Source organism: Corapipo altera, unplaced genomic scaffold (assembly GCF_003945725.1).
Source record: "Corapipo altera isolate COAL_440 unplaced genomic scaffold, ASM394572v1 308, whole genome shotgun sequence".
Classification (NCBI taxonomy): Eukaryota; Metazoa; Chordata; class Aves; order Passeriformes; family Pipridae; genus Corapipo; species Corapipo altera.
In genome coordinates, this window is record NW_020884925.1 from 3450751 (window position 1) to 3476022 (window position 25272).

Here is a 25272-nt window from a genome sequence, read left to right on the forward strand (position 1 = left end):
CTTAGGTATCTTACAACTTTGTGATCATCTATAGAAAAAGCCATATTTTTACTTCTTATAGAAGGGCTGATAGTTCAGACCTCAGTGTTTCCAGGGCTTTGGGATTTTGTCAGTGCTCCTGCCGGTCTCTGGAGTGGTGAATTCTTCCCTGTGTATTACAGGAAATCCTGCTCCAGCTGTTCTGTTCAGCTCTGGCATCTGGACAGGAGCCTAGAGCTTTGGTTGTGGTGAATAACCAAAAGTGCAGCTGAACAGCAGCTGAGCACTTCTGTGGTCCTGCTGTGGGCACAGGTCCTCCCATCCTGTCCAGGCAGTCTCTGCTCAGCTCATGCCACAGCTCCTGTGAGCTCCTGGAGGGACTGCCCACAGCACTCCCTGCCCTCTTTCATTGCTACACTTGGACCATTTTGCTATTTCTTTTCTGTGAGCATGCAGAGCAATCTAGAGTTTACTCTTCGAGATGGTCTTGATTGTAATGGTAAAGTCTTTGAATGCATTCCTGTTATTTAGGAATAAATAGGATGTATGTTGCTGAATAAAAATGTTTTACCCTTAGAGCCTAAATCAAGGGATTGTTGCTATGAAGGCAGGACCAGAACTGGGGGAGATGTTTGTTCCTTTCTAAAGGCCACTTTAAAACCTCTATTTATTTCTAATCAAGGAGCCATTACAAGCTTTTATCTTTTGTTTTTAGCTCTCCTTCAGAGAAGAGTTCCTATTACAAAGGCAGCCCAGCGAGCTGTAATGTATTGTCTCTACATTTAATGGTGGAGATGTGTGGATACCAAGCCAAGGAAGAGCTGCTCTGTGTTGTAACCCACCCACTGGTGACCTTGGGTGCAGTCTGACTTCCCCTCAAAGCTGAATGGCAAATTAAAATTGCCACTACATGCAGGGTGTAAGCAGAGAAATCTTTTTTCAGGTCTCCTCAGATGTAGCTGGAGGCTCTGCTGTGAGTTTGGAGGCATCAAGCTGTGTCCAGCAAATACCCACAAAGTGTCACCCCTGCTGACTCCAGGGTGCTACACCCTGGAGAAGTGGGGACATGCTCTGCTCCAGCTTCTTTGCCACGTAAAATACCCCAAGTGGCAGAAGGAAAGGTGGCATCGACCAGAAGCAGGCAGTGGGGGCAATACTGTGTTGTGCATTTTTTGTCCTGAGCACAGCTTATTTTGTTTTCACTGGTTGATGGGCAGCTGAATTGATTTTCAATCTGCTGCTGTCTGCAGGGGTAAGTCTTGTTCTGCCCTTACTTAATTGATTAATTTAATAGAAAAATTAGCCCCCCCCCCCCATTTTCTTGCACTTCTGTTGCAACTGCTTCAGTTACCTCGAGGAACTGAGTGTGAAAACTTCTGTATTTTCAAACACATCAGTTCCCTGAACCTCACTGCAGATTGTTAAGTGTTAGTGCTTATGCAAGGGACCTGAGTGGGTGGGGGGCTTCAAATTTTCTCCAAGGGCAGATCAGCAGTCTGGGTTTAGACTGAATTAAAGTGATACAGAATCACAGCCCTAATCCTTGAGTGTGGTACATGAAGCTTAAATATATACCAGTACCTGTGGGGACAGAGCATCATCAGTAAATTAAATTTTCCCTTAAATTTATGACTATTTTCCCTCCCACTCTCCTTTGTGGCAGGGAAGACACTGCCAATTTTTCCTCTCCTTCTTCCATGCAGAGTAAGTGAGGCATCCTGGTGACAAAAAGAGAGCACATCCAGGAATGGGAAATGCTTCTGCATGCATCCAGAAGAATCTTTTAGAGCAAATATAACTGCAGGACGTGTAATGGTCACTACTGCAAAGGCTGATGGTTGCAGCTCTTGGGCATAAATGATGGTCAGTGTATGGTAATGGCAGCTTTTCCAGATCTGTGTTCAGACAGCACTGCAAAACCTGACATTGCTTCCCTGACAGACCCAAAAGTTTCTGAGCGTAGGACAGGCAGCTAAAGCAGCTTTGGGTTATTTTCAGATGTGCTTCTTGTGAGGAGCACGCTGAGTAACAGCACAGAAAGCCCTTCCTCTCTAGGTCACGACTGCTCTGATGGGCTCGGGTCACCTGGGAGCCTTCTGCTTCTACAGGAACGGGAGAAATATCAGAGCCTTTCTGAGAGGTTTGTTTCTTTTCTGTTTGCAGTTAGTAATTAATGGTATTGAGGGATGTGTCAGAACAGTCAGGAATCAGAGCAGCATTTGGGAAATGATCACTGGGTCTGACTCACAGGATTTGTCGTGGTGCACAACACCACAAGCTGTACTGATGTACTGCACAAAGGCAGGAGGATTATGGGTGTAAATAACCCCGATGTCTACTGAGCTTTACACTCTCTTACAGAACAGTTGATCAGAAATGCACTGTTTGCCAAAAACTAAGTACTCACCTGGTGTAACAGAAGTTATTCAAGGAAACGGGAGTGTTGTGGAACTCCTGCAAAAAGGACTGTGTTCCCAGTGATAGTGGCTTTCTTGGGATCCTGTTAAGGGGCTGAGTTATTTTTTCTGTTATTTTTTCAACCTGTTTTCTGCAAAATCCAGCATTTGGTACACTGGAAATCCAGTTTGACATAAAAGAGTTCATTGTGTCCCTGAAGAACCTTCCAGCATAAAGGCCTTCCAGTGGGAGAAGGTGTTACTGGTTTTTGTTGTTCAGTTGGTCAGGGGTTTTTTGTTTGCTTTTATGTTTTGTTATAAAGGACAATGGAGCAAGTGCAACACACTGTATGTTGGGTTTGGAACTGGAGAAATCTTCTGGCCCTTTTTACTGTGGTATCAGCTGCTCCTGCCATGTGATAAGGCTGTTACAAATAAGAGTTGCAGGATCCTTGCAGCCAAAAGCGTGGGGAAGACTATTTTATTGCTGTAATTTAGTTTGCAGGAGTCAGATCACAGCCACTTCCTACAGACTCCTTTGGATGCTTTAGTGTGAAATGCACTCAGGTGGAAAGCTCTTATACCTACAGATCTTTGACGTGGGGAATTAATGGAAGAGTTAGTTGGGAGGAAAACAGGATGTCAGAGCTGCCCTCAAATCTGCTGCTGATTACTGGCACATTTCTATGTCCAGCAGCTGCCTGCCAGCTCATTCTAGCAGAGTCTAGTCTAGAACTGAAAAACCACATCCTTCTTTAAGCTACTGAAGGGGTGGATGAACTGCAGTCTAAATAGGTGGTTGCAATTTCTGTGGACAAGACGGTGAATTCTGTCAGCAAGAAATGACAGGTTTGCTTTGCAGTGATATTGCCTGTTATAGAGAGACAAACCTTTGTCCTGGGAAAAGGAATGGCAGTGAGCAGCTGGGCAGAGCTGTGCCCGTCTCCTCTCTTTGATCTCTCTCCATTTAAGTCTCTGCCATGGAAATTAGGTTGTTGCTTCACAGCAAATGGCACCTGGGGCCCAACATCACAACCCTTCCAGTGCCTTGCAGGGCTGGTTTTTTAGGTTAGAATGAAGTCACCTGCTCTGTAGGTATTGTTTCAAAATTTCTTATTTAATTGGATGAGCGTCATAAGAAGCTTTTTCTGTCAAAATAATTCTGAGTTCCAGATCACTGTGAGCCACAGTGGTGACAATGAAGTGCTTTTCTATGTACCTGTAATAAATACTTCTTATTTGTCACCTTAGTATCGAGTCCCTGTTGTAGCACTGTTATTCCCAGTACTAAAGTAACTTTAAATTCATATTGTTATGGCTTTTTCTTTTATTACTGTTAACAGGTGTTTATTTTTGTGATATGCTTGTATTTCAGTAACACTTGCCACATTTTTAGATTTGTCTTATGTTTATTGCAAGTAGAAAGGGAACCACCTTTTTTTTTTTTTACAAACATGAGGTTTAAGAGTTATTATTGACAACTGTAGAAGTTCCATACCTTGCCTTTCAGATTGACGTAACAAACTTAGTAAAATAAAAATAAAAAAAATAAAGACCACTTTATTCCAGTCCCTTCCCTCTTTTCCAAAAGAGAACTCCTTGAAGATGCCTAGCTTGGTGTTTGGATTCACAGTCCTGTTGGAGGACACAGAGCAAGGACAGACAAGTCTAATACTGGAGGAAGCAGAGAAGCAAATCTTGGCAGTTACAATAAGCAGGGATTGTCAGCTCCTGTGTTTTGAATGTTGCCCACAGTGGTTGAGTCGTGCCAGTGATGAGTGCTTTATTTTCTTGAAGACTAGAACACCATTTCAGTATTCTAGCTTTTTAAAAATAAGTCAGTCCTTTGATGGATATTTGATTGGAAAGGTTTGCTTTCTTTTAAGTGCTTTTAAGCTGGTTTTTCTGATGTGTTTAGAGGCATCCTTGTAGCTGCTGTTTGCAAGGGAGAAATCAGCTGCTGGAGAGGGAAATGGCTGTTGCATCTTGAATTACCCAGTATTTATGAAATGTCAGGGTGAGCTGTGGTGAGCAGCTGAAATGGGCTTGGATCAGTGCATATCTAATTTCCTGTGGGGCACAAAATATTGCTGTGCAGTGGGAAAGGATCCGTTCCCTGAGATCCAGAGAAAATGTTCCTGTGCTTCATTTTGTGTGTTCTTTGTGGCACGTCATAATAGTGAGGAGAGAGATTTATTTTCTTCTAGTTTTTGAAATGAATTACCCTCATGGATCTGAAATGGCTCAGTTGATGTGGGTCTGACTGAGGGGCTGACTGCAGCTAAAGCTGGAAAGATGGAGGGGTTGGGGAGGCATCACTTTGTGTGTTACTGGTTTGTTTATGTTCTGCTCTTTAAAACATGATCATCTCCACTTGTAATTGTTGGTACACCAAGTGAGCAGGCAGGAATTTTTGCTAAAGTCACAAAATACAGCTTTTTAATATATACAGGAAGTACACGTGGCCTAATGAGAGGCCAGAATACTCTGTGTTAGTACATAAGATGTGACAAAGTGACCACTTTCTGCCCTGAGCAGTTTATGAATTAGGTGTCAGACTGAACTTCCACGTATGATAAGAATTACATTTTAAAATACCTGATGTTTTCTGTGAACAGCAACTTCCTGATCATCATTTCTGTCCTTTTTCCATGTATGGCACTGGATAGAGGACTGACAGATTCATGGTGAATAGATTGACTGATCTTTGAGCACTGGAATACATGTGTTCCCTCTCCAACCTTTTTGCTCTGTTATTTGACAGAATCTTGCATTCTAGATACTAGAATGCAAGATTGTCCACTAGAATTAAATATTACTGGAATCAGTAAAATTAGAAAATCAGCAGAATTAAATCCAACACACTAATTGCTTCTACACAGGTAATGTTTTACTTCCTAGGCAATTTCTGTCTGTAGTTTGTTTGAGAGCACAAAATTTGAGATCCACTGGTGAGTTTGAATAGGATACCCATTGTGCTTGAAGTGTTTCTATTCCTAGTTTGAGTGAGCATCCCAGTGACAATAAATATGCTAAGATAGTTTGAAAATTTACATCCTGCTTAAGTTGAGGTTTTCTTTACATAGGGCTGTTTTCTCTTGCCTTCTAGGCTGTGCTTTTGCACTCATTCACTGGAATATTTGGACACAGCAAATAAAGGGTGGGATTAACACTTGTTAACTTAGTTCAATCAGTAATTTGAAGTAATGCTGTAGAAACATTTGTGCAGTCTTTGCCCAGTTTGTGCATAAGACTGAGAGAGTTTTATAATTTACTGGTAGTCAGCTTCTAAATATTTAGAAACATTGGTATTTCATGACCTTTGACTGTTGCTTTCCCAGCACTCTTACAAAACTAAACTGGATTCTACTAGCACAGCAAGCAAGCTCCAGAGAGCAAAACTAAGTTTGTGAATGTTGGACTTGCATCTCTCTGTAAAAACATTTGTTTATTGCCTTTAAAGTATCCTGGTTTATGAATAAGTTGTGCCAAGAGTGACACAAAACTATGTGAGACAGTGAAGTGGAAATGCTCTGTGTGCTGGTGTCAGCCAGCACTGGAGCTGTACAAGTAAATCTGTGGTGTCAGTGAGGCACAGAGAGGAAAGGGGCTGTTTTAATTCAGAGGTGAGCTCTCCCAAGGAATCTTTTGTCTGTAGCATCGTAGTTGGATATTGTTTGGCTTTGAAATTCTTTGAGCTGTTAAACAACACATTCTTGCTTAGTGCAGCTGAGTCTATACTGAGCTGTGATCCTGGGATACACTCCCAGTGTTAGTGCCTGGGTTCAGGCCCACAGCTCTGCAGTGCCTGAATGTTCCCTGAATGCAGGTCCTGTGGCCCCGAGGGTGTTGGGAGCAGTTCTGCTGGATGCTGCATCAAAGCCCTCCATTTGCAAAAAGATGGGGAATTTAGCGGGCTCAGACTTGTGCACTGAGAGTAACCATTAGAGCTGCAAGACAGATTTGTGTCTGATGACTTGCATGGATGGAATTGGTTCTTTAAAATTGGTTATTGGCTCTTTGTTTCTGCTTGTTTCCAGGTTGCATGGCCGGTACTATGAAATGGCACCAAACGTTGTGCCCATGGACTACACAAAGGACCCAGATGTCAAACTACCTATGCAGCTCATAATAAACATGCCTGAGCTAAAGGTATCCCTTCTGACTGCTTACAAACTGTGTCTGGACTTTGTAGCTCGTCTGCCAAGTGAGTTTGATATCCTGAAGCAATGTGGCGTGCTGGACTCTTCCCCTTCCTGGCACTGTTCAAGGGCAAAACCAGTCCCAGAAACTGGAAAATGTTTAGGTGGATGTCTTGCTTGCAGAGCTAGTAGGGATAGATGTTAATAGGAAACAAATAGGAAATAAAATCAAATTTAGTAATTTTCCCCATTTGTGTGTATCGGTGCCAGAGAAGGCCGTGGGATTTCTGTGGGAAGAGCTGGTTAGAAATCAGTAGTTCCTATCTCAGTGTGCTTACTGGAGATTTGCAAGAGGTGTGCAGAACATTGCTAAGAAAAAGGAAAGGTTTTCCCCTTTTTTTCATCTGCCTGAGCACAATTGGGAGTTTTCCTTTTTCATGGAGACATTACATGGTAGTTGGTGGAGAGACAGTCCATGAGAGAAGCAGTGGGCATAAAGCAATCAGTGAAAAAAAAATTTGGGGCACTATTTGTTTTTATTCTTGCATCAGTTCAACCATTTAATATGGTTTTAACAGGACAAGTATGGATTTTCAGCATTTATTTTTTCAACAGTTCATTGAATTATGTTGTGTTTGGTCTCATGCTCTGTTTTTTAATGTATGCTAATTAGTTGATGTCTTTAAATTACTGTAATGTGGAAACAACTATTTATTCAATCTGATAATTTCATGAAACATTTTAAGCTTTTTAAGAACAATGCCCTAAAACCCTTGTAATTGGTGGCCTTCCACTTGATTTTAATGATTTAGAAATTCTTCATTAATGCTGTACTTTTTTCCCAAATATCTGGTACTTCACAAGCAGAAGCAGTGCTTTAGAAATTCAGCTGGGGAGGAGGTTAAGTCAACATGAAGAGAAAAACATTTGAATTAGATTTCAAGTTGAAGTTCAAGGAACTCATTGCTCCTTTAGTGCCACTCTTGCTGCATATTTGATTCTGGGAAAATACCATTTATTGAACAAGAAGCACATGTCACTCTAAGGCACGTTTGTTAAAAAGTGTTTGACCAGCATTTCATATAAATGGAAACATTAAAGACACAAGCATTTAATTCAATAGAAGACCTAGGAAAAGTTTTTATCCCTCAGTTATTCTTCAGGTGCCTATGGGCAGCTGAAAGGTTTGTGTTTCTGATGGAACGGAGAAATAATTGAGAATTCTTTTTCACAGCAAGCATGGGCTTCTCCAGCAAATTCCTAATGTGTGTTTATCCCCTTTCTAATGGCATCAGTGTTCCTGAAGGTTTCTGTTCTCATCTCTGGGACCTTGACAGTGCAGTGTGAAACCCTCTGCCACAGGTCTGTGCCTGCTCACAGTTCAGCTGCCAGATGGCTCAGAGCTGCTTTGTGGCAAATCAAGGCTAAGTTTAGAAAAGCCAGTGAGAAATTATGGTCACACACACTCTTTTGGGCTTCAGTCCTAGAGGACTGAACACTTAAGGAGCAGCTTATTCCATGAAAACTTTAGAGATGGAAGACTCCTGTGTTTACAGGACAGCCTGGTGCTTAGGCTGAGATCTAAACCAGGAATTTCACCCTGGAATCTGTTTAGATTGAGATCCAGGAGCACATCTTGCTGCCTTAGTGATCTTAGATGGTGATGACAGACTTCCTGAGAGAATTCCCTGTGTGAGATGGATCATAATCCATCCTCTTGCACCACATCCAGGCTGTGAGGTTGTCTGGCCCTGCTTTAGGAGATGTCTCCAGGGTCATGGAACTTGACTTTACGAAAATAGCAGGACTAATTCAGTGTTAAATTTTATACAGGTTCTCTCTCAGGTCTCATAAGGCTGTGGAAGAACCTTAGAACTGTTGCTGTCAAACCACTCTTTATTTCAGGAAGTGTAGCAGCTCAGAGAGAAAAGTGCTTTTAAGAGCTAGTGAACTTGTTTCCAGTAAAATATCAATAAGAGGAGACTGGACCTTGTTCCATAACTCTTTCAAAGCATTGACACTAAAAGCTATTAAAATGCCACCCAGGGTCTTAGTTACAAACTGGGACCCATCTTGGTCGTCAAGCATTTTGTGATTGACTGTGCAGATGGGGGTGAGAGGAGAGGGTCTTTCCCCAGGAGTTCATTTTTGAAGCACCCTGGGTAGTAACTCCAGCTCCTACAGCAAGAAAAATCATCTTTAACCTTTGCAACTTGCCCAGACTGCCCAACACAAGTCGTTATGGTGTTTGCTTTCTTTGGGAAATTTTCATCAAGGTGAAGACAAAGCCAACATTTAAATCTTAAAATAGAAATAAATGAACTAAATGTCTATTGAATTCTAATAAAATTAGTGCTAATTTCACTGCACCTGGCTTTTTTCATATACACATTACATTTCTGGTTACTGGCAACGTTGAGCTCAATACCATTGCAGGTTCTGACAAATGGATAGAATCAATAATGCACTTTTCTAAATTAGATTCTGCTACTGTAAAGAAAGATCTTTACCTCCTGCATTAATGTTTTGAGCCAGGATTTTTGTGTTTCAAAGAAGAAAAAAATGCCGGTGGTCACTCACTTTAATTGGTCTTGAATTATTCACTAGCTCACGATTCTTAAAAGTTGAAAGTCAGGACAAGAAATAAATAAATAAAGAAGGGACAGATACTTTAAGTGGATTAGTTCTACCATTACACTGAAGTTAACAGAGCTGCTTTACTCCATCAGTGTCACTGCAGCCTCTGCTCTCTCGTTCTGACAATCTTGGTTACACAGCCTGCTGTCTAATAAATTCACTTTGGGGCGTCTGGGCACCTGTGAGATTGCAGGAATTATTATTGCCCAGTTGTAGCCATGGTGTGGCTGTTCAGTGGGAGACCAGGGAAAAAGCACAAGGGATATTCTTCCCCAGCTCCAACTGATCTCACTCACATTGTCCCTTGTCATTTGCCCAGGGCTGTAACCTGGTGACAGAGCACTCTGATTTGGGAGGGAAAGGTGGCCATGCCCATGTCCCCAGTGTACCCAGCTGTGGGTAGTGCAGTGCAGAGCAGTCCTTCTGGTCATACAGGGGCTTCCTGAGGGGAACCATTTCTGTTTCTCTCACTTTACAATCTGTTGCTCTCTGGTTTTTGGCTCACACAGTGACTTCATCGATCCTCGCAGACCTTGTCATTGTCTGCAGTGGGGGCTGAGGTAGTTCATAAATCCACCCACTGCTGAAACAGAGTGGGCAGCAGGCACAGGGATGAGCCAGGAGAGAGGAAGGACACACAGGGAGCAGGGAATCCACCCCACATTTCAGAACTGCTGTTAGCACCCTGGTTTTGGTTAAGTTTAAACACGAATGCACGTGGGCTGCTTCAAAATGAAATAAAAATACTTTATACAATTTGAATGGGATGGGATTTTAGGGATAATTTCAGTGAGTCTTCAGGTTCAAAGCTTTCCATGGTGGGCAATGACACCTGAGGGAGCAGGCTGATGTTCTTCTCGAGCCCCCACCCCTGCTCTGGCCAGTCCTTGCCTCCAGCTCATCCCAACATCCTTGTCTGCATCCCGTGAGTTGTTTCTAGTCAGGATGGGATGCTTTACTCCTTTCAGACCACTCTTCTTGCTTCTCTGAAGCCCCATTTTAACTGTGGCTCTCCACTGGATGTGCTCCAGGTGTCATAAGTGAGGGCCACGTTCCCTCTGGTGAGCCCAGACCTGCACCTTCCCGATGCTCTCCAGCTTTGTCTGCACTTCCTGGCTCAGGGAATCAGTTTTTGTCACAGTGCCTTATGTTCCCACAAGACACCATTATGTTCTGTAATATTGAAGCAATTCTGTCTCCAACCACAGTCTTTGGTTATTTGGCTGTTGTAGCTTCAGTAAACAGTCATTGCTGAACTGTCTTATGTTTCTGCTTTCTGACAGAGCGATGTGGTCTTTTTTTAAGACATAAACATATCAATTTAGCTGTATTTTAGCCTTGGTTTCTGCAGGGATTTCTTAAGCAGGCACTGCAGAGAAGTTTGATGACATTAATATAATCATATACACATAAAACCCACATTATTGATTTTGAGGAGGAAGAAAATGAAGGAAAAAAACCCAAGAAACTTGCTTTTATCTGCTCCAGGGATAATTTGCTGTTGCTAATGATGCTTCCTTTCCAAAGTACCAGACTTTCCTGTGGAGCTTTGGTAATGAACAATTTTGCCATTTTTACACTAATGTTTGTCTGATAATGTCTCTACTTTTTTTTTTTTCCTTAGGAATAACTCCTGAAATTTGAGAAAGGTTTGCTTTTGATCAGTTCTGCACAAGTCCTCATTAAAGCATCCAAAGGGACTCTGACTTTCAGTAGTCTGCAAAGCAGACTGGTTTGTGCATTTAAATATATCCTCTAAAGTCAGTGGGGACTTTGATTCAAACACAAAAGAGAAAATCACCATTTTCTTTCTGTGAATATAAAAATTAAGAAGCATTTTGTGACGACTTTTCAGCATCTCCAGTTTAATTATCTTGACCTATCTCAGAACTTTGCTTGCAACATCTTATTTCCAAAATGCAGTCCATTTGTGGGAATAGGACAGAGTGCTTGGAATGAATTCCTCAAGCTACAAAACAGAGCAAAGGGCCATGGCAGTGCTCTCCTGGAGCCTGGGATGGGAATCAGAGGACAGAGGATTTCGCTGCAAGCTCAGGAATAAACCCTATTAATAGTTTCTTAGAAGACTAATGGCTGTGTGTCATTGTATGGTGTTCTTGGTCTGTGTGTTGGAATAGATGCCACATGAGATTAGGAAATGTATAGAAACACAGTTATTGAGTAGAAGTGATTGTTACAAAAATGGATTAGAAGGATTATCTCAAGCCACTACAGCAGCATCAATCTGCAAAGCAGCAGAGGGTTTTCTTTTTCAGTTGTAACAATTCTTTATTGTTTCTGTCTCCACTCTCATTTTTGTTGTGAGGGTACAGAAAAAGCTTTTTAACAAGGCAAGTTTCTAGTCTTAAAAGGATTCTTTTTTTTTTTTTTAACAATTAGTGCTTAAGGGAAAGCAACCCAGGAAGGAACAGTATCGTTTTCCCCTTTGCTCCCTTCCCCCATGGCTTTTCCTTTAAATATGATGGAACCCTAATCTGTGCTCTTTAGAGTGGAGGTAATGAAATTACAGAAAGGATGTGAAAAGTATCTGTGAAGGTAAGCTAATACTTTCCATTGTGTAAGCCACAGATATACTGCCTGAAGACACATAATATGAGAAAGTTAAAGGAAAGAAATCAATATGAGGAAAGATTTTATTTTTCATTTAGGTTTTAGAGATCCATTTGGCCAAGAGTTACTTAAGAAGTATGCTTAGGCCCATTTAATTCTTTCTTAATTCAGCTGTATTTTCAAGATCTCTGACATGCCAAAGAGATAACTCATGCAACTGCAATGTGTTTATTGAGTGAGTGAGACCCTGCCTGGCATTTCTAATGCATTAAGTCCCAGGTTTGATATTCACTGCTGATAGGGAGATTTGCATTTGTGGGCTCCCTTTTTGTTACCCAATGCTGCCTCTAAGATGTCAGTTTAAAACTGTTACCACAGCACTTGGCTCTGATGAGGTTTGTTCCAAAGAGAGCTACGTAATATTTTAGAAACAACAACAACAACAAAAAATTAACATGTTTCGACATCCGTTCTGATGTTTGACCTTCTCAAATATTAAAACATTAAACAGATGCACCATTTTTTGGGTGCCTTTAGGAAGAAAGGGGGCCTTTTCATGTATTTCAGCCCAAATGAATCTCACTTTGGCTTTTTAATAAACTGGCAGTTTGAGACAATAGCACAAATTGTTTGGCGCTGTGTGTCTGTGTGTGTATTCCACAGACAGGTCCATGTGTATTCCACAAACAGGCACGTTTCCAGGCACTCAAGGGAGGTCCTTTAAGCTCAACAGCAGCCCCAGTTGCCCACCTGCTGTCCCTGCCCATCCTGCAAGTGATATATCCTTTTACAGGGAGGTTCTCTCAGCCATCTGGCAAGTTCTGGGGTGTTGTTTTTCATTCTGAGACTCTTTAGGGATGTGACCCTGCTGCTTTTTGAGGCTGCTGGCTCTTTGTTTTCAAGGGTCCCTCTTTTCTGCTCTATTTAATTTCATTTTATTTGGCCTGGTTTTGCCTTCACCTGAACAGGGAGCTCAGCCTGATGCCCTGAGCTCAGAGGACAGTGAGCTCATCAATCTCCTACCCTCAGAAATCCGTAGGCAGGGTGCCTGTTGTGGAATTACTTCAGCCATGGAACCCTGCAGAAGAATTTGTATTTAGTATTGACTACTTCAGTGGGCTGTCCCTTGAGCCTGGGACTCTGTGGTCCATATTTCACCCATCCATTAAAACAGCCTTGTTCCTGGCCATTGCCACAGCCAGAAAGACTGGAGAGATTTTGGCATTTAGGAGTGAATTTTAATCATAGAAGTGTTTGGGTTGAAAAAGACCTTTAAGCTCATCGAGTCCAACTCTTCCCCCAGCACTGCCAAGGCCACCACTCAACCATGTCCCCAAGTGCCACATCCACAGGGCTTTTAAATATCTCCAGGAATGGTGACTCAGTGACTTCCCTGGGCAGCCTCTTCCAGGCCTTGACAACCCTTTTGATGAAATTTTTCCTGATATATAATTGAAACCTCCCCTGGTGCAATTTGAGGCCATGTCCCCCTGTCCTATTGCTGGTTCCCTGGGAGCAGAGCCCAACCCCCCCAGCTCCCCCCTCCTGTCAGGGGGTTGCAGAGCCAGAAGGTCCCCCCTGAGCCTCCTTTGCTCCAGGCTGAGCCCCCCCAGCTCCCTCAGCTGCTCCAGCCCCTTCCCCAGCTCCGTTCCCTTCCCTGGACACGTTCCAGCCCCTCCATGTCTCTCTGGTAGTGAGGGGCCCAGAACTGAACGCAGGATTCAAACCCTGTCTCAGGGAATTATGCTTCCAATGTCTGTTCCTCAGGCCTCACTCATCCTGAGGGGATTGGCACACACATTTACATGGTTTGTCACTAGGTGAATACTTGCCTTTTAGCAAACTCCAGCCGATTTCCACCACAAAAGCAGTCCTAGATGTTTTAATGCAAACTGCCAGACCAAAGACATCTCATTTAGCTGGTTTATGTATCCCATCATTAAATAGAGGCCTGCTGGAATCAGGTGTGCTCTGTGAGGATGTGAATGGCCACTAAAGCTGCTGAGAAAAAGTATCTTAAAGTTCCATCTGGGATGGCCACTGAAATCTGTTCTTAAAATTGCCAGGTGACATGATTTGGCAAATGTATGTAGGGGGTATTTGTATATCCACACCTGAGAACTCCTCTGTCCAGGCATCCCAGAACCAGACACTGCAAAGGCTCATCCCATTGTGTGAGTCTGCACATGGACCCATCAATCCCCTGCAGAAGGAAGGGAAGCTGCTTTCCAGGAACTGGGAGTTCTTTGAGTCACCTCACGCTTCTCTTACAGAAAATAAGCTTTCCTGTATCATGCTTCGTCTTTTAACAAGAATCCTTAAAACTTTTTCATTGTTTGAGGTTGTAACAAAATGTGTCTCAGATGTAACCTCAGCGTGAGTGACAAATTTTATTCTGCTCCCAACTTCCCCCTTGATTTCAGCTGGACATCTTTGTCTCCAGCTCTTGTTGTGAGCTGCTGCACACCATTTAACTGTGGCTGAATTTCACTGCAGAGGCAGCTGCATATCAGTAGTAAGTGGCCCAATTCTTGTAAGGTACTTTATATTCCTTTAAGATGATATATAAAATACCAATATCTTCAGCAACTCTGATTTTTGCTTCTATCTCTTTAGTCTCCACAGTTATGCTGAAAATGTGTTTATAGATGCATCTGTTCTGTGTGTGAATTATCAAGAGACAATTCAAGTAAACTGAAAAATAAGATTTTTCCGGTCATTTGCCTCTCAAATATAGCTGTTTTATGTGATTTTGTTAAAAATAATAATAATTTCATTAAAAATAATGGTTTGTGAGTACCTGTTAAGGAATTAAACTCAGAGAAAAAAGAGAAATTAAATGGACTGAACTTATGAGCTTTCACAATACTGCTTCTTTTAAACAAAATGCCACATGCATATTAAAAATATGAAGCATGATATGCCACCACTGAAGCTGTTTGCATTTATAGAAGATCAATATGTTGATTGGTGTCTTGGCTTCTGTAGATCTGTAGAACAGCTTTGATGAGACACTGCTCACAGCCCAAGTCATGTTTGTGTTCTATTTGGATTCAACTGAATTGATTTTCCCAGTTTTATAGATACAGCTACAAATTAATGTGGGGGTTTTATACAGCTGAGACAAAGATGTTGCTTTGATACCATAAAAACATCTGGTTTGGACTTGGGAGTATTAAGGCAGCTTTTCTTATGCTTCCTTGTGTGTTTGTGGTTTTAGAATATTGTCTCATTCTTGGGTGCAGGAAAGGATGTCAGGATCATCTCCTGTGGAGATTAAATTTCATTTAAATCTCTGGAGTTTAGTCAGTCCAACCACAGGTTGGACATTGATGGGTGTCAGTGCAAATGAAAGGCTTTTCTACAAGATTCTCCTGGGATGTGACTCTGCATCCTTAGTGATTGATGGTTCTGCATCAGCCAGGGGTGGAATGCACACACCAACTTTTTGAAGTGGTTTCATGAATACTATTTGTTTTTCCAGCCTTCAGTCAGGAAGACCCCGTTTGCTTCCTTGGCTTTCTCCCTTGGTCTCTGTTTCCATCCCCTCCTGCCAGCCCCTGTTTTTCTGTGCCAGCTCCTTCAGTCTGACACCCTGGCAGGAGCCTGTTACCTGAAAACCATCTTCAGTCTCTTTGTACCTTTACTGTAACATTTATAAAGCACGTGTTCTGCACTGGAGGAATGAGGGGGGCACCAGTTTAGAGAGAAGAGACCTGGGCAAGAAGTACAGTGCAGCATCACGGTCTGCAAAAGCATCCAAATGTAAATTTTTGGATGAATTTTTTTGGGGAAAAAAAAGTTGTCTTCAAAGAACTGACCGTGGAATTCTGTATTCATTATCAGGGAGTCTTTTGGAGGTTTTTTGATCTTTCAAATACTAATATATATATTTTTTTTTTCCCACAGGAGAATCCCTTCAAAGAAAGGATTGTGTCATCTTTCTCTGAAGATGGAGAGGGCAGCCTGAGCTTCAATGACTTTGTGGATATGTTCTCTGTGCTCAGTGAAATGGCTCCCAGAGAGCTCAAAGCAATCTATGCCTTTAAGATCTATGGTACTGTGGGGAGGGGGGAGATGCTTGGGGGTGCTTTCTGTGGAGGAAGGAAATGAGTGTGAGAGTTGCTGGTGACCTCTGGTTCTTTTCTGGTTCAGATTTTAACACAGATAACTTCATTTGTAAAGCAGACCTGGAGCAAACCCTCAATAAGCTGACCCGGGAGGAGCTGACAGAAGAGGAGATCACCCTGGTGTGTGAGAAGGTGATAGAAGAGGCTGACATGGATGGGGATGGGAAGCTGGGCTTTGCAGATTTTGAAAACATGATTTCCAAAGCACCAGACTTTCTCAGGTACTGGGTTTTTTTAGGATATCACTGTGTAGTGTAATACAGGAAATGTCAGAAGTGAGTGTTTTGCTGGAGAATTGTCTGAGGATGACCTGACTCAGTTTATTTTTCTAGAGCATATTCCAGTTCTCTGCTCATGTGAAGACTAAGAGCTCAATGACTTTTGTGTGGGTTCTTCAGGAAAATATTTTGATCTAAGCTCAAATTCATATCTTTCTTAAGCCTATAGCAAGAATCCTTGTTGTCTGCATAGAATGGTGTGTAAATATTGTCTGCGTGTTACAAATATACATGGAAACACATTGATCTTTTGTGCTGAGCAGGTGAGAGCATCTTTAATGCTGATGTTTTTTAAGAACATTCAAGTGTCCTGCAGAACACAGAACAGTTTCTTTCTTTCATAAATGAGATTTCTGAGGGCAGACATTAAAGCAAAATGATCAGTAAAGCACGAGCACGTGATTCCTGTGAATCCTGAGAAACATCAGCTTTTTGAGAGGAGACACTACAAAGTTAATGCCTTTCATTCATACCAGGCATTCCTTGGCTAATCAGGTATGGGAACAGAAACCCTTCTAGAACAAGACACATTTCATCATTATGGTGAGGTGAGGCCCAGGAGGTGCTCTAGTGGTTTGTTTACAGATATTTCCAGCTAAGAGAAAACATTTTCTTTATTGTGCTGCCCACACAGAAGCTGCTGGGGTCAGGTGGAGTTTCCTTGAATCAGTCAAAAGGCTGTGCTGTGGTAGAGAACAGCAATCCACTGTGAGGAGCTGGAGGCAGACCTGGAGATTCAGCAGAAGCTGCAGTTACAGGAGTTTCCTGTGCCATGAGTGACTTTACTGCTGTGTTGTAGAGGCTGGCAAACTGCTGACTGAGAATTCCAAGCTGAGGATGCTGTGCAGTCCAGTCATTTCCTGAGGAAGTGGCAGAGAGGAGTGTTTGACTGTCATCATTATTCTTCTTTCCCAAGTTTGTGATGTTCTGAGAAGATGAGGAAATGAGTGGAAAGAACTGAGCATTCAACAGGGTATTCAACAGGGCAAGATGATGAGTAAGAAGAGGGATGGAGTGAGAATACTGGCCTTGTTATAGATTAGGTGAGAGAAAATAGAGTACCAACAAAACCAAAGGACCAGGCTACCAAGGGTTGGAAGAGCATCCAGTTGCTCAGTTTAAACACAGGTCCTTGGATCCACATTCATGACATGGTGAACTCCATGTTATCAAGATGTCTCCTGCATGTTCAGGATGGTGATGTGCATATTTAAGGCAGATATTTTTCACCCTTGGCTTCAAGAGAAATCTTAACTTCCCTCTTCTTTCAGGTTCAGGAGATCAGCTGAGTCACAGGATTCATCTGTGAAGTCCTCAGGCTGAAGAGCTCCTGATGACATAAAGAAGGGTTTCCTTCCAGCTCCTGGCCAAAGCACTGACCAGGCAGTTTCCATATGGATAGCAGCTTCTATATGGATAGCAGTATAAAGAAAACAATTTATTAGCTGGAAATATATGTAGAGAAAGTATTAGAATCCTCTTGAGATGCTGATGTTTCTCAGGGTACATCAATATGGTTTTTAACCTTTGGAGCTATATTGCAAAACAAAAATATAATAGAAAAAAGTCTCAGAGCTGAGAAAAGAATGTGTAGGTTCTCTGATCTGGTTTCTGTTTCATCCAGAATTAACAGCTGCAGGAGAAGAAGGTGACACGGTGGCAAGACCACTTTTATCCGAACCAATGGAAGACTTGATACCTCTGCCTTATTGTGGTTTACTGTTCACTTTGCCTGTATAAGTTTGGGGGGTTTTTTCCAGGATATTCTTAGTCATATTTTTCCTGTGTGCACTGCATCACTGACTGACATATTTGTTAATACTGAACCTCCTGATCTGAGGAACTTACTCTCATTTTTAAAATACTGTGTAAATGTTGCATTCTAAGCGAGACAGTGATTTTGGGATGGGAATCATTGAAGTTTAATTGCCACACCAGGGACACCCAGGTCTGATGGGGCCTCTCTGGCAGTAGCCAGGGCCTGCCAGTTTGTGACAGACTGTGTGACATGGGACAAAAGGGCAATTCCTGTAGCTGATCCCTCAGCACAGAAAGCAGTTCCTGTTCTTTGGGTTCAGTGGTGCCGTAACAGTTGGACACGTTACCTGTTCATTTAATGAGACATTGCTTTATTATCCCTTTCTGAATTAATCTCCAGCTCTATTCCTGGCCTCTCATTTTCCTTTCTTTTCATTCTCCAGCTGTAATGTCCTTCTCAGGGGTAGCCATGGGCTGTGTGCAGCCACAGGCAGGGCTGTGCAGCTTCACTGGGTGATCTAATACAGAGCATGCAAAGCTCAGGAAGTGGCTTAACACAGATCACCAGCCCTGTTTGCTGGGGTGAACTTACCCTGAACAGCTCCTTAATGTAGCAAAAAGATATGAAACCTAAAATAGTCTCTTCTGAAACCTTAAGCAGGTCCATGGAACAAATACCAACCCATCAATGTCCAGAGACAGTCATCATTTCATTTGGTTTTGCACAACTCCACTTCTTGTGCCCAGTTGAATGTGTTCCAGAATTTAAATTCAAGGAAGCCCAGGAGTCTATTGATTTATGCTTCCAGCTGCTCAGCTGTGAAAATTGAACACCTAGGAAGCAAAGCAGCAGCCACACTGAGAACGATTGCCAGGGAGCAATTGGAGTGCTGGGAACCTCAGGTTTCAGAGATTTTGCTGTGAAGCGATGGGCAATCGATATTTAGGAATATCTGATCCCAGAATACCAGACTGGCACCTGGTATAGGATCCTCTTGGAAATGCTGAATAACTTAACAAAGCCTCAGATGATTTTTATTTGTGGTAAAGGATTTCTTATTCTGTTCTTTGCCCTTTTGCCCCACCTAAAGCCACTTCTTCACATCGTAAAAGGAGGAAATGCAGGATTCAAGGCAGTTAAGTTTTGTCCCCAGTTCTGCCACTGCTTGAGCAGGTGATTTGTGCTGAGCCACAGATCATTTTTTCTCTCTACTGCTATATGGGACCAGGTCTTACCTGTCTTCTGATAAACACTGAGGGCTTTTATAATAGGAACTGTAAATTCTCATCATCATTAACATGAGACCTGCAGTTACTGAGGAGGAATATCTTCTTTGTTCTGTGGAAAACCTTTGAAGGCCATGTTCTCATACCAATGTGCACTCAGTTTTGAAGCACTTTTTTTACACAGCTTAGGGTGTTGGTGTTTTTCAAGCTGTCCTGTTATCCTACACAGCAGGTGCTAATTTTGGCACCACAACCCAGCCTTTGACTTGGTGTGAGCTAAAGTTCATGCCTTGTACATTGCCTGATTTTCCTCATCCCTCCTTTCTCAAACCTTTATTTATGACCCTGTGTGGGTTTAATCTCCCCCAGACATACTTTGTGCTGCTGTCAGGCAAATGAAGATGCAGTAAAGTCTGTTTTCTGATTTGTGCTGCTGTCGTTGAGGAATCCCTTTCAAACTGGAAGCAAACCCTGTTAGTGCTGCCCAGGGGGGAGATCTCTGTGTTTGGCTGCTCCCAGCAGCCTGACTGAGCTGTAAATGATAAGGACACTTGCTAGTTCAGAAAATTTGATCCCAGGAGTTTTATTTCACTCCAAATTGTTACCATTAAGAAGCTGCTTGTAGTTTAATGGAAGTGTGAGCAGCCTGAGCAGTGTTCTGTTCTACAAGACTGGTTACGTTTTCCACAGGAAATTGTTTTATAAATCAACCTGGAAGTTTCAGCCTATTTGAATGCCTGAGGGTGAAACATGCTGTAACAACAGGAAATGGAGTTTAAGAGGAATATGGCATTAGGAATACCTGGGAGCTGCCAGACAGAGAAACAACAGATTAAACAAAATGATGGCATTGGAAATGCAGCATTTCTGAAACCTTTTGGGCCTTTACCCAGACAACAGATGTTGTGACTCCAATCCTACCTGAAGTTTTCTTATAGGGAATGTGCATCTCATAAGACCATCCCAATATGCAGATTAATTAGTTCTTAAGCACTCAAATTGGAGCTCGTGACAAATTGGCAAGAGATGCTCAGCAAAGAAACAGGGGAAGGGAATAATTTTTATCAGTATTTTTCAAAGAGCATTTCAGCTGCTTCTTAGGAAAAAGCTGAATCTTCAAAGGCCAAAAAAACACTCTAGTAAAAATAGAATTTTTTCCAATAAATAGATTTCCACTTAGGTGAATTTGGATGGAGTTTTTTTTAAGGAGTCATGCCCAAAATGTTTTCACATACAACACTACAGATTTTGTAGTTCCTAGATATTGCCTAAGAGGGAGTTAAATTTTTAAGAGTTTGGATTAATATGGGCCTCTAGACATTTCTTGAGTTGTGAACAAGATATTTATAATTCTTTTTTTTTAAAAAAAAACCCCTTAGTTCTGGTAAGCTCTTTGCATCACTCTCTGCTTTCTGTCCCAGTCCTTAGGCTGGTGTGCCAGGCTGTGTCCAGCACATCTTTCACTGTCACCCAGATTGAACCAATTCCTAGAGACAAAGTCCTGAGGGACCACGGGGAATGTAAAATTTTATCTCCTCCAAATACATACCACAAGCTTCCTTGAGTGAATTTCTGATCCAAATCTAATTGCTGTAATTAAAACAATTTGGTAAAACAAAATCCCAAAACTGTACATCCAGAGCTTTTCAGCCTCTCAAATACTCCAAACTTTTAAGGTTTTCTTTGAGCATGGGCAACAGAATTATAGAATTTACATACAAAAATACATAATAATCCCTTCTGATTTCAATCAGTCGAGAAAGAAACATCCAGTTTATCCTGCCATGACACTGAGCAGAGATTGCTGCCTGGAGACAGTGAGGTTTTAGGCATGTCTTCCTAAAATTGTCTCTCACTGGCCTGCTGAGATGCTCAGGAGCTCTTCTGAGAGCTGATGGCAGTGGAAAGATGTGCTGCTTGCTGGTCTGCAAACAGAAAAGGGATAACAACCAGCATCTCTTTGTCCCAAAAAGAGAAACAACAACTTCCCCTGCCTAATTTGTCTTGTTTAGGAACCCAAAGGCTGTTCCAAAGCAAAAGTACCATTGGGAAACATTTAGCTCTGCTCTATATCCAATAAATAGGTCAATTTGCACTTGATTTAATGCAGGGCTGAGCTCAGCCCCCTGAGCTGACACTTTCAGAGATGGAATTTTCTCCCATCATGTTTAAATCTTCTCAGAGTGTGAAAGAAGAGAATCCCTTTCATTACACAGCACCTTCCCTTTTGTACTTGAGGAAAAATATTGTGCATAGTGGCAAACATGTTTAAATCTCTTAATCTTTTTCTTTCTTTTGCAGTACTTTCCACATCAGAATCTGAAGATGTTTCTGAGAGCCAGTGTTATCAGAAATGACTTTGCCAGTCCAGCCTTTCTGAATCTCAGGCACTCCAGGGGTTCCTGTCCTCTAATGAGGACTTCTCAGAACTCAGCAGAAAGTACTGAAGTAATTCTGGTCCACAAGGAGACAGAAGCATCATGTGTTCTACAGGATACTTGGAACAGTCACATTTTTATCTTCACTGCTGGCCAAGCACTCTGGCAAAGATGGGTGGTAGTTGGGTTGTGGTTTTTGGTTTTCCCCCCCCCCCCTTTTTTTAAACCGTCAGAATCAGAATATTATTAAAGGTATTTCCACATAGTTTTTATATTTATGAATATTTAATACTGCTCTTAAAAGTGCAAAAAAAAAAAAAAAGAGAGAGAGAAGGGTTAGCTTTGGTGTGTTTTCCAAGAGGATTTGAAAGAAAGCACGGGCCTTAACTAATGAGATGCCTCTATCACTGTGTTGGACAGCTGGGGGTCTTGCACGGAAATTCTCTGAGGGGAAAGAACTGCAGCCAAGATCAAGCTCCCAGTGTTGAAGACAACCACAGCCCAGGTTTGCCTTTCAGCCTCTGAAATGGCAGCTGCTGGGTTTGGTGCTTACCTTCAACCGGTATTTTCTGGATCGTGGTGTCCTTATGAAACTTGAAACACTTGCCTTTTGTACATGAGATTCCTTCCTTCCCGAGGTCAGTGCTCCAACTGTGTCCTTACTCCAATGGGGCTCCTGCATTTTACTCACTCTGTGGGCTGGTGATGTCGAGTGGACGAATATGATCCCCTGGAACTCATGAAGAAGTTGAAGAAGCACAGAACTCCTCCTAAGGACATGAAAAGACATTTTCTTTCTAAACCAGCTATGCAATCTTTCCCATAAAGTGCATGAATGCAGCTCTATATTTCTCTTCCCCCTCCAGCTGGAAATCAGCTAGATCTTTCTTTTTTTTCCACTTCCAGTATTGTTTGGGTACTGGGGCCTGGAGACAATCATGTGTGTATTAATTACTGTTCTAACAGTCAATAGAAGGGCTCTGTCACCTACATGGCTTCTGTATCAAAGTCATCACCATTAAAACCTTTGAGTCATTCTCTTGTGCTTTGAGGATTTTTGAGGCTGAGCACAAACTAATTTGTTTGCTGGTCGTTATTCCAATGACTGTGAAGTTAAATCTTTCAAAGGGTGAAATGTGGTGTTCTTACTGAAAAAGCTGCAAGAGAAATTAACCTTTTTTTATCATTTCTGTAGGGATGGTGATGCTTATCTACCTCAGAAACTTCTGTATGGTGAGCTTGCAGGGTATTTGCTGTTCATGTTTACACACTGTGCATAAAGAAGAAGTATTTATCTAGTAGCATGGTTGTACATTAAAAGTGTCAGTGGAAATTCAGGATTTTCAAGGTGATACAGGACAGACTTGCCTAAGGTAGCACAGTGAAAATGAAACTTGTATGTTAGTAATAACATTTATTTTTAAAATATGTTTCGAGTGATCATATTCAGTCATGTTTTTAGCACTTCAATGCTTCCTCCTACCAATTTCTGTTTAGATAAAGGAATCAAAACCTGAATTCCCTTACCTAAGTTAAAATTAACATAAATAAGTCCTGATATTCAGTTCTGATTGAGTAAGAAGATATTCAAGCCTCGGTGTTTTTCATTTTGAGAAGATTAAATTAGATGTTTTGCTTGAATTAAACTGTTTGCATGACATTGGTATGAAGAGGAATTATGTTAAAATTACTTCCTATTTATTGAAATATCAGCCTAATTTTTTTTTTAATTTCTTTCAAGATACACATTGAATCTCTAAAGCCTTGTGAGGTGTGTTTTTCTGTCATGTTTAGGATGTAATTGTAAACTACCAGGTTGCATGATTCTGGATCAGATTATTCAGACCAAAAGGATCTGGTGCTGATGACATAGGTCAGTTCCTTTTGACATCAATGCTCTTCTTCTATATCTTAAGATTTCTGTTAGCTAAATTCCTTTTTTCCTGAGAGCTGTGTGTCAGTCCATGGTTAGGTCATCCTCCCATCTTAAAGGAAGACCTCAGTTGCCTTGGAATGTGCTCAGTGTTTCCCTGTGTCCTCCCTGACCTAAATGTCACAAAGCACTTGAAGAGACACTTGAGTTTGCAGCCAGATGTGTGACCTTGGAGTCATCCAGCTGAGCTGAGAAACAAAGAGGAAAAGAAATCAGGACTATCCCTGCCCACAGTTCAAGCAGAATTCTGGCAGGTGCTGCAGACACATGTGCACAGCTGGCCTAACTCCCTTTGGTTTTTTGACTTTTGTTCATCTCCTGGGACAAAAACCGGAGCAACATCGTGTGTTCCTGGAGTTTGAGAGAGATATAGACACTAAGTCCTTGCAGAGAGAAACAGCACTGCCTGGTGGGGGGTGAGTTGTTGCAGCACCTGGTGGCAAAGGTAAGGGAGAGATTCCTGAAGCAGCTTTGTGTTTGCACTTTCTTAATTGCCTGCAGTTGGAGGTCTTAGGACTGAAACTTTTCTTACAGCAAGTGTTGAGTGAGCAGCAGAGCAGCATGAGGAATTTAAATACAAATCCAATCCTGTTAGGAGGGAACAAACCAGCTGTTTTTTTGCAATAGCATTATTGGCAGGATCCAGCAGATTCACTAGCAAGGCTTTCTTCAACCAGCCTTACTTACTCAAAAAGGACTATCAGGCCATTTAGGAAGGAAAAGAAACAGGGAAAGACATTTAGATTTAAAACACTTTTGGATTTGGTCTATAAGCTAGAGGACATACATTTCGTAGTGCAAAAAAAAGGTCAAATATGAACAGACATTTCTGTATTTGCCTTCAAAAATGGGCAAAGAGAAAGGAAACCCATTACCTAAAGCCTCTATTAGCTCTGTGTGTGTGTGTGATCTCGTTTATATACACTCAGAGCATCTTGGGGACCAAAAGGAGCTTGTGGGAGTGAATAAAAAAGTGTTGAAAAGTAAGTAACAACCGAGTTATTTTAGCTGATCATTATTTTAAGGAAATATTGCAGGCCAGGATTTGTAACAGCCTGCAGGTCAAAATCTGATCTGCATTACTTCCATATTAATCTCCAGTAACTCTGCTGACTTCAGTGGAATTAACTCATGTCTGTAATTGGATCTGTGTTGGGGAAAGTAGCTGGGTTTTTGCTGAGGTTCTTTGTGGCCTCTCATGCCCTTTTAATGTAACCTTAAAGTGCTGAATGCTCTTTTCTTAGCCAGTAACCACAAGCTCCTCTTTGTCAACAGGCTCAGCGTTGGAATCTCTTGCAATCTCTTGCAGGGGAAGAGGAACAGCCTCCTTTCCTTTTTTCCCCAGGGCTAATTTTCATCTCCTTGTACATGTTAGAGGCACTTATGATGAAACCTCACAAGGTGGCACCACAACTTCATTTAACTGTTTAAACTTCCCTGCAATACAGGATATGGTATAGAATCTATGATGCCACAAACAAAAATGTGAAAGCTGTGGTTAATTACTGATTTTAAGACTGCACATAATGACACAGGAAGTTTTGTGTGTCTCAACAGCATATTAATAGAAAAGTGCTTTATTCAAGTCCCTGAAAATCGAAATGTACGTCAGAAAAATTTAAGAGGGATTTTCTTGTTGAAAGTATAAAAACTCATATTCTAGACACCTGAACAGATTATGATCATATCCTGAAATAGCAGAATATAAAGTAAGATAGAGACAGAGTTTTTGTTGTGGAATGAGAAATATTCCCGCTCAAGATCCACAGTAAATCAGTTTGGGCTGAAATAATAGCAGGAATAAAAAGTTTATAATGTTATTGCCCAGTACACCTCGGCTGGG

At 41.7% G+C, this 25272-nt stretch overlaps 1 protein-coding gene across 5 annotated transcripts in view; it reads left to right on the forward strand.

Moving 5' to 3' along the window:
- Window positions 1-22533, forward strand: part of CIB2 (calcium and integrin binding family member 2) — a 43912-nt gene extending 21379 nt beyond the window's left edge. For 4 of the 5 annotated variants that reach the window (XM_027657635.1, XM_027657636.1, XM_027657632.1 and 1 more), the window contains exons 3-6: window positions 6416-6527; window positions 15635-15782; window positions 15881-16076; window positions 21420-22533. In XM_027657635.1, coding sequence (XP_027513436.1) covers window positions 6438-6527; window positions 15635-15782; window positions 15881-16076; window positions 21420-21441 — 456 coding nt within the window. In that variant the 5' untranslated portion in view covers window positions 6416-6437 and the 3' untranslated portion in view covers window positions 21442-22533. The remainder of the gene's footprint in view (window positions 1-6415; window positions 6528-15634; window positions 15783-15880; window positions 16077-21419) is intronic. The other variant, XM_027657633.1, reaches the window with a different exon arrangement.
- The last annotated feature ends 2739 nt before the right edge of the window (window positions 22534-25272 follow it).